The 10106-nt window shown below is 35.2% G+C and overlaps 1 protein-coding gene across 1 annotated transcript; it reads left to right on the top strand.

Annotated features, from left to right (window-relative positions):
• Window positions 1-1050: 1050 nt before the first annotated feature.
• Window positions 1051-2161, top strand: LOC111915998 (RING-H2 finger protein ATL80). Its single transcript, XM_023911630.2, has one exon. It carries the CDS (start codon window positions 1148-1150, stop codon window positions 1739-1741), a length of 594 nt encoding a protein of 197 aa, XP_023767398.1. The 5' UTR covers window positions 1051-1147; the 3' UTR covers window positions 1742-2161.
• The last annotated feature ends 7945 nt before the right edge of the window (window positions 2162-10106 follow it).

The following is a 10106-nucleotide window of genomic DNA, read 5'->3' as shown; positions in this document are numbered from 1 at the left end:
GCCAATGAATATAGAAGAGAGTATTGAAGAGAAAGGTTACATAAGTTGGAAGCGGTGGGATAAAAGAGACAGTGGATCAGATTAAAGTAACCCTTAGTTCGATGAAAAGTACGTGGGTCATGAACAGTACCCGACTTAGGTATTGTTCATAAGGCTCCTTTCCTTTAATTATATATATATATATATATATATATATATATATATATATATATATATATATATATATATATAATGATACATTAAATTTTAATAAAAGAAAAGAAATTAAGTAATATGTGATTAGAGGGTTAGGTTATAATGTGGATGGACAACTATTGTGCGGACGTGTAGACAGTGTTATTCTATAAGAATTATTAAGAGAATATATTGATTAGTAATGTGAATACGTCCAACTTCACACAACTATCGTTATTTTCATGCATTCTCACTAATTATTATTTATTTTTGTTCTCACGCATTGTTTTTCACTCATTTTCATTTTTACAGAATACGACTCAATAAACATTCTGACAACATTTTGACAGAATGAGAATAATTAAATAAAGTTTATGATAACATTATAGACAATTTAATTAGTAAAAATATGTGATCATGACAATAGTTATGTAAGATTTAACGTATTCATATTATCAAATGACATATTTTATTTGTAATTATCACAGAATAGGATTTTCTACTCATCAGCACAATAAATATCAATCTACATTTGAATTTAACTATGTGATTATATATATATATATATATATATATATATATATATATATATATATATATATATATATATAACACAAAAATTACACTTCATACGTAATTATATCAGACGCACCCTAACTCGGACCCGTACTACGGATGACTCTACTCAATATTGTAGTTTATACTTTATAGTTAAAGTTAAGAAATTGAGATTACGTGGCTAATTCGTAGCATGCGGACTATGGACTGAAATCCATGTCTGTTACCATGCCACATGTGCATATACAGTGGCAGCTGTGGTCCCCACACACGTTATATATATTCACTTTCCGTCTTCCCAAGCAACGCATCAAAATTTATCTACTGCTCTCTTTCTCTCTCTAAACCCTTTCGAAATTTCTCTCTCTCTCTCTCAGACAGACACTAATTGTCTAATTCAAAAGTTGAATGAACAATGACTCGTCCGTACAGATTCCTGAAGACCGCCGACAAGCCGATGACGGTTGCCGATCCACCTGAGGCAGTAGCCGTCGAGTCAGATTTCGTTGTCATCCTCGCCGCTCTCCTCTGTGCTTTGATCTGTGTTGCAGGTCTCATCGCAGTAGCTCGTTGCGCATGGCTCCGTCGCGGATCCGTCGATACCAGCAACCGGATTCCCCGCCAGCGCGCGGCAAATAGAGGATTAAAGAAGAAGACGATTCAAACGATTCCAAAGTTTACATATGATTCTGACAAGGAAGATAAAGGCTGCGGGGGATGTGGAAAGTTGTCTTCGAGTGACTGTGCGATCTGTCTGGCGGAGTACGTCGACGGCGATGAGATCCGTGTGCTGCCGCACTGCGGACACGGATTTCACGCTGGATGCATTGACACGTGGCTGAATTCTCACTCCTCGTGTCCGTCGTGTAGGCAGAATCTTGTTGCCACGAGGTGCATAACCTGCGGTGAATTGCCACCGTTTTCCACCGGAAAAACTCCATTGGAGGCGGAAGATAAAGGTGGAAAGCATAGTCATAGCTCTAGTAGTTCAAGTGAAGATTTAGCATGACAGTTTCAAATTTGGAATGAAAAAAAAAACGGAGAAATATATCATCCGCCGCTGATGCTTAATTCATCGATAAATTAACCTACTTGATGATTGTGACGCGGAAATCAGGGTGATCGACGGTGTATGTACGGGTTGTTTGATCTTTGAACTTTGTAACTTGTTCTGTAGCTAAAGATAGTTGCAGGGTGGGGACTCCACTTTTTCTCTAGGGCTTTGTGAGATTAGAGAATCCAGAACCAGAAGTAGCACATTGTTTTTCAGTTTTTCCTTCTTTTTCTTATCTTATCATCTTTTTTTCGTCTTTTTGTTTGGCATTGTAAAAAAAAGGTTAAATTAGATCTTGTCAAGTTACATCACTTTCATGTTTCAACTTTACTCGATTTTTCTTTTGGTGAAATAAAGTGAAATATATATTAATCAGTTGAGCATATATTTCCAGACTTGTTGTAACCTAATGAGGATTACGATTGATGCCAACTATTGTTTGATTTTACATTTCTCTTTCATAACTTTGATGATAAGGTTTATGATGATGAAAACATACTTTTTGTCACAACTTTAGTCTTTAAGTTTAGTCATATAATTGTCATGGTGATGCACTGATGCACTAAGGCTCATGTGAGGAAACTTCCTAATTATCCTTAAAATGTGAGGTTTAACAAATTCTATGATTATTATTTATGATAAAAAATAATAAGTACATTCGTGTCTTTTATACTGAAGACATTGAAAAAAAGTCCGTGTCCCAGCGTTTTTCAGCTTATTGGGTATCAATCTTCACGTAAAATTACAATAAGATGCAACGAAGTGATTTTAAGGGGTTACTTTTGGTGATTTAAATTTATTTAGTATTATCTAATTAGCGAAACATATGAGATCGATCTAGAAACAAACAAGTTTGTTGAAGGAGCTATCTAAGGTTGATAGATGTTTCTTCTTGGTAGAGGTCTTAATCGGGAAAACAATGTAAGGGGGGTTAGGTTTAAGGTGTAGGCCAACATATAAACATCTTTTGAATGGAGATAAAACAATGCCAACATCTGGAATTATAACATGATATTGTCGGGTCGCTATAATATAACCATAAATGCTTGTTACATAAATTTTTAATTTAGGTAATGCCTATCAGAAGATATGCTGTATTATTCTTTGCTAAGTTATTTTACTTTTCTACCAATAAAAAAGGGGATTAATTGCAACTTTACCATTATATAAATAATGAGCATTTAGCTATGTGTATTAGGAATTATTTTCATAAGAGAGTAATTCACAAAACCTTTGATACATAGAAATGTCATATTTGAATAACAACATATAATCCATGTTTTCGTATGCATCTAGTTTAAACAAATTATCATCAATACACTTGAGCTCTACACGCCATCATAAAGATAATCCATGATGAGTTGCCAAACTCTTAGACATGTCAATAAATGAAAACAAATAAGCCGACTATATCAATCAATTCTCAAAGTCCAATCGTTAGACATGTCGTCAGTCAATAAATGAACACCAATAGGCCAACTAAGATTACTCTCCAACCCAACTTTATTATCTCTGTAAACCTAATTTTTATACCCAAAGGGTAACTATGGTATGGTTGTATGTCAAAATCAAACCGTCAATCTTATGCATTGGCTTTTGTAATCTTAAAATATGATGTCGCTTTTTTAAATGTTGCCGTTTTACGGTTTTCTCCAGTGGTGCGGTTTTAGTTTTAAACAACACAATGAAATGAAATGTCGTAGTTTTCTACTTTGGTGTGTTTTTAAAATCGAAAAAAGAAAAATCATTCAAAGTTCTTGCAAAACTAGAGACACGAGACATTAACAATTTCAAAAACAAAACTTAATGAACACACTTGATTGTAACAGTGGAGAGAAACAATGAACGGAAGAAGGAAATAATCAAATCAAAACGGATAAAATGGCCAACCATTATAGCATTTTAATACATCTGGATAAAGACAAAATATATCTTATATTCTTTACATCATTCTTATGAATTTCATGTCATTGTGGTAAAGATTGTTTATACAAGTTAATTAACATTTTTTGGTTACTAGATTGATTTCTTTAGAGGATCGCAAAATGTTATTGGAAGAAATAAAATATATAAATGGAATTGGAATTTAAAGAGAATTATTATTAGATTGGTTGATAAAATCTTTTTTCAGTTTGGTTTATAGATTCGTAAAAAAATGGAAAGTAAATTATGTAATATGAACAAATTACTATTTTATTGATTTTTTATAACTTATTATTATTTTTAATAAAAATGATAAAACGTTCGTTAATTAAATTATTCTCGCTCAAACCTATGCAGACTTGTTGGTGTAGGAGTAGGATTGGGTGAGTGCCTTCGGGTGTAGGGTGTTCGAATGATGGTATAATGGTGGGGTGGAGTGGGTGTCTGTATCACTATGGGCATGTTGGAATTATATATATATATATATATATATATATATATATATATATATATATATATATATATATATATATATATATATATATATACTTGTAGGTGTGTGTGATGGTTAGGGTTGGTTGTGTGGGTGTAATATAGGGTGGGGGTGGATGGGTGGGTCGGGAGGGATGTGGGTTTTTAGGTGGGGTTGGGTAGATTTAGGGGTAAGGCGAGGGTGTGTAACACCCAAATTTTTATAAAACAAAATAATATGGGTTTAAAATGTTTTCTGGCATTAAGCTTCATTTATCAAAACATGGTCCCAAAATGTTTGTTACGAAATGGCTTCTATTAGTTTACAAAATACACAAATTGGGAGTTACAAACAATACAAACAAAACCATAGTAAAGCAACGAATATACATACTTTATAGAGACTATGTCTGGTGTTTATCTTTCATAGGTTCACTGTTATTGAGACAATCACAGTCTTCTAACATTTTGTGTCTAAACCTCGGATATATGAGATTTAAAAAAATTATGGGTTTACAACATTTGATAATTAAACTTTCACTTTCATAAAATGTCATAAGTTTTCAAACATATGGGAAAACTTTCACTTTCGTAACTATCATAAACTTAAGAGACTTCATAAAAATTTCACTTTCATGAGCTTTCAAACAATTTATAAAACTTTCATTTTTCATAAGCCTTCATAAACTTTAAAACACCTGACTGACTATGCAATACATGTCTTTACATAATGCAAACTTACGGGTTTCATACCGTTTCACTTTTAGTTTTCATCTAATTATGGGATGCTCCCCACTTTCATATCATTTGTTTTCATAATCCGATGTGGACCCAATCACATTACATGATCTCAGTTACTAACTTGTAGCCTTATTTCTCGAAAGATTCCTATTTTGCAACAGGAGGTACCCTCCTAACATAGTCTCATTAGTCCCATTGCGGACCCCTAGGATAACCGACTTTTACATTATTTTTCATTATTATGCATTCGCTCAATGATGCATGATCACACTTTTCTTTTCAGTACTCTATCACACACAATGTCATGCTTTACAAATAAATCATAATAAATTACATTGTATAAAACATTTTCATATCAAACATATTCATTTTCAACATAAATCATAAATGTTGTATCATATTTTTATCCTTTCAACTCATTTCAATACATTTATTGTCTAATCACTAACTTATTTATTTTAAAAAGAGTTCATAACATCGATATCTATATCATAGTTCAATTCATTTAACATATAACATATCATACTTTTATCATTTGAAAATCACAATACTTACTCTTGTAAAGAGAACTTAAAACATAATTCTTAATTCATTAAGCCATGTATTCTTATTTAAAAGCTTTACAAAACTTACCTTGTTGATGAATGAAAACTAACCACCACTTTGGCTTTTATCCTTCACTTCTTCCTTTGAATCAATCTTCTTTCTGTAACATCCAAAAAATCAAGGTAATTTTTTTTTTAAACTAGTCCAAACCCATAAATGTTTACAAAATATAGTTTCCAAAAGTCATAAACATGAATCATAGTATCAGAAAATCATAATCTCATAAAAAATCAAGGTGATCTGCACGATCAAGCCTTCACCTTGCCCCTGTCCTATGAAGTACCTAAAATCAGAAATTCAAACTGAAACCCAAAGCTTAGTGAGTTCCCCCAAAGTATCACTTACAACCACATAAATAACAACATGCATATATGAGCCTTCAGCCTGACTGGACTGCCTCACAGGGCCTATAGCTTATCTGGACCGCTCTTCGGGCCTTCAGCCTGACTGGACCGCCTTACAGGGCCAATAACCTATCCACACACAAATCAGGAGTGCCTCAACCCAACAAACCATAACATGTCGACATATACAATAATAATCAATAACCAACAAGTACAAGAAATGTAACACCCTGTTCCGAATCATTTCCAAATGCAGGGGCGTGAACCATAGACCGGTTATCATAAGATTTAGGGCCTTTAAGAAAGAGATATTTAGACCCATTTAAGTGTGGATAAGGTAGGATAGATAATCTGGGAATTCTATTTGTGATTTGGAGCCCAAGGGTATAACCGTAAAGTAGCAGTCAGGCTTTTTATGAGTTTTGGATTTTTTTGGGAATTCGATTTGTGATTTGGAGCCTAATGGTATAACCATAAAGTAGCAGTCGGGATTTTTATGAGTTTTGGATTTTTTGTTCGGAAGGTTTTAAGGAAAGTATGAGTTGATAGAAGTGTAGAGCTTCTCATTAACTTTCCGGGGATATAAGGATCGTCGAAAACGGACTTAGAACAAAGAAGTTATGACCTTTGGAAGTTTGGTGGTTTAAGGGTTAGACCTAGTACATGGGGCGTACTAGTCTTGAGCCTAGTATGTTGGGAGTACATGGACGTACGCGGGGTATACTAGGAAAATTGGTTGGAGATGTATAAGGGAGTACGCAGGGCGTACCAGAAAGTATGTAGGACGTATTCCAGTCAGACCCAAACCCTAATTTAAGGTCTCAGACCCTATCTAAGCTCCTTAACTCACCACCAAACCCTATTATCTTCAGTCTCCATCCCATTAAACCCTAAAAATGAAACCCTAGCCTCCATTGGTGTCGTTCTTGAGTTTTTGGTGGTATTTCATGCATTTTAGTGCTCATAGAAGAATAATGAGCTTTTTGGAGAAGTGTGGGATTGCTTGGAGCTTGTGGATCCAGGCTCAGTGCATCTTGATCTACCTTTTCAAGGTATAAAGCTTCAAACTTGATGACTCTATTCATAGATCGTGTTATGGCATAGTTTCAAAAGCTTTTTCTCCCAAAGTTTGGATCTTTGTGAGCATGAAGTACTCCAAAGCATATTAACTATCCTTTTGAGGTCTTGAACTGTATTGAGCCATAAAAATGCTTGCTTGATCCTTTCCTTAGCACCATGCAAGAGTTAAGTGGTAGTGTTGTGAAAGGAAAGATTTGGAGGTTTTTCCCTCTTTAGCCATGCAACGTATTAAAGGTTTCGACTTTATGTTTTAAGACATCATTTAAGGTTAAGAGAAGTGGTTGGATGCCTTTGACTTAACCCAATAAGAGCTTAATGTGAATTTTTGGCCCTTGATGAGTATGTTGGGCATACTAAGAAATACGCTCAACGTAAATTGAGTTTCATACTTTAGGGACTTATACATTGCACTTAGAGGGTGAGTACGCGGAGCGTACACTTCTGGTACGCGAGGCGTACTCCCTAAGATGGGTAATTTGATTCTTTTTGTTTGGGCTAGGGATGAGATTTAGAAACGGAAAACCGGACCGAAACCAGAATCGGAACCGTTAGAACCGGATTATATAGAATCGGTTCTGGTTCTGGGTTTAAAAATTAGATTTATCCGGGTTCCGGGTAATCCGGGTTTGGGTCCATCGGGTCCGTGTAAACCGGGTCTAAAAACTAGAACCACTTTTAGGGCCGAAACCGGTTTTTGTGAAACATTTAAAAGATGCATATCTCATTCGTTTCAACTCCGATTGACATGCGGTTTTTTCCAACATGTAGTTTAGACCTTCTACTTTATTTTAGACTATAAATTTGCTATTTTTAGTTTTATATTCATTGACTTATAGTCGAGATATCAAAGTTGAAAGTTTAGTTTTTTAGTTTTTTTGTATTCTGTGAATGTTTTCAAACATCCATATCTAATTTGTTTGAAGTCGGATTGACATGTGGTTTTTTCCAACTTGTAGTTTAGAGTTTGTACATGAGTTTAGACTATAATTTTGTCATTTTTGGTATAATATTCAATGATTTACAGTCCCCCGAAGTCAAGATATTAAAAATGAAAATTTTCAACTTTTCAGCTATTTGTTTTTGTACTTTGTATTCTGTGAAAATGTTAACACATGCATATCTCATTCGTTTAAAGTCAGATTGACATGCGGTTTTTTTTCCAGAGTATAGTTTAGAGTTTGTAATTGATTTTAGACTATAATTTTTTCAATTTTGGTTTCATATTCAATGAGTTACGGTCCCCCAAATTCGGGATATCAATATGAAAATTTTCAAAGTTCAACCCACCAAGTAGTAAGTAATTACCAAAACATTCTGGTTTTTCGGGTTTTACAGTTCTAAACCCACTTTATCCAGTTCCAACCTACCCACTTTGATGTTTCCTGGTTTTCCGGTTCTAGACCCACTTTACCCGAAACCGAACCGGAACCGGTTCCTTTATACCGGTCCGGTTTCCGACTCTATAAAATCCTGTTAACCGGTTCCGGGTTTTCCGGGTCCGGGTGCATCCGGTCCGGGTTTCGACCCACTTTCATCCCTAGTTTGGGCCTTGTTGGGGCATTGGACTTCTGACCTTGGGCCATGGATTAATTATGGGAATTCTTGGAATTTGATTCATGATGGTTTTTGGGCCCAATTAGGAAGTTGGGCCATATCAGACCTTGGTTTTGGGCCAAGTAAGAAAAAGGGTAAATTAGTCTTTTACCCTGGTCATTAGGCAAGTAATTCAAGTTCTTAATTATGGGTTGAGATTCAATTATTAATCTTATGATGATGGTGCTAGCGCACGAGGATTTTCGGATCAGCGTTCCGAGCATTTGTCTGAGATATTCAGCCGCTTTAGGTGAGTTTTCCTCACTGCACTTACGGGTCAAAGGTACCAAGGCCGACCCATTGGATTACATATCATGTTATTTGATATTATTTTATTGTGTTGTAGCGATCTCTTAGATCGGTATCATGGTATATAGGATGATGTTATTCGTAGTGATTTATAGATTTGCCTGGTTGTTTGTTGATTGGTTATATGTGTGTTTATATGTTATGTATATGCCGACATCTTTGTGTGTTGTTGAGTTGAGGCAGACCAGTTTAGACTGAAGGCCAAGAGACCCAGGGTGACTTGGATAGAATGGAGGCCTGGGAGGCAAACCAGTCAGGCCGAAGGCCCAGAGAATGGTCCAGATAGGATGAAGGCCCGTGAGGTGTTCCAATCATGCTGAAGGTTCTGTGAGCGGTCCAGATAGTCTGTAGGCCAGCCCGGTGTTCCAGTCAGGCTGAAGGCTCTGTATGCATGTTGTTTGTTTGCTATGTGTATTGTGTGGTGGTACCTTGGGGGAACTCACTAAGCTTCGTGCTTATAGTTTCAATTATTGTTTCAGGTGCTTCAGAGAACCGTGGCAAGGCGAAGGCGTGACTATACACATCCTAATTTTCATGTATTTGATCTTGGGGAAACTCTGATTTTAAATAATGCTTTTGGAAACAATGGTTTTGTAAACACTTTTATTAGTAAGTAGGTTGTTTTGAAAAGTTTAAATTGGTTGTGTTTTTCGAGACGTTACAAGTTGGTATTAGAGCCTTGGTTTTAGCGAATTGGAGCAACACCCGTGTGAATTCAGTCTCAAACTTAGATATTGCAAGAATTTTAAAAATGATTTTTACAATTGTTTTCAAAAGAAATCAATAGAAGATGCGATGTGTACGATCATTCAGAGCCAGTAAGTAGACCCCAAATTACTACATTGTTATATGTTGTTATGATATGTTAGAACAGTATGCTAGTACCAGGCTAGAGATCATCAACAATTGCATGATAGAATTTCTTGATTACAATGATGCCAGGTAGCCTTGGGTTTCTTCCTTATATGAAATTGAAATCATTACTGTAGTTGTTTAGTGTATGCATCATAGTTGTACATAACAAAGATTCTATAGCTTGAGAATGTTTGATTTAGCCTTATTTACTGTTCTTGTCTAATTAAGGGTTAGGGTAGAGTCAAGTATTCGACTGTCTATGGGATCCAGCGTTATGTATGATTAGCATGCATAAGTGGTTAGAGGGTTAGTGGAAGTTTCATTAGTGGGTGCAGTTTTGTAACGACCCAAAATTTCACGTCCAATAATTTCATTTATAAAACATTACATAGAAAACG

The sequence above is a fragment of the Lactuca sativa genome, chromosome 2, assembly GCF_002870075.4.
Source record: "Lactuca sativa cultivar Salinas chromosome 2, Lsat_Salinas_v11, whole genome shotgun sequence".
NCBI lineage: Eukaryota > Viridiplantae > Streptophyta > Magnoliopsida > Asterales > Asteraceae > Lactuca > Lactuca sativa.
This window is presented reverse-complemented; position numbering and strand designations above follow the sequence as displayed.

Bases quoted from the DNA above. Each gene is read 5' to 3' on its own strand.
- LOC111915998 (XM_023911630.2), top strand. From the start codon at position 1,148: ATGACTCGTCCGTACAGATTCCTGAAGACCGCCGACAAGCCGATGACG.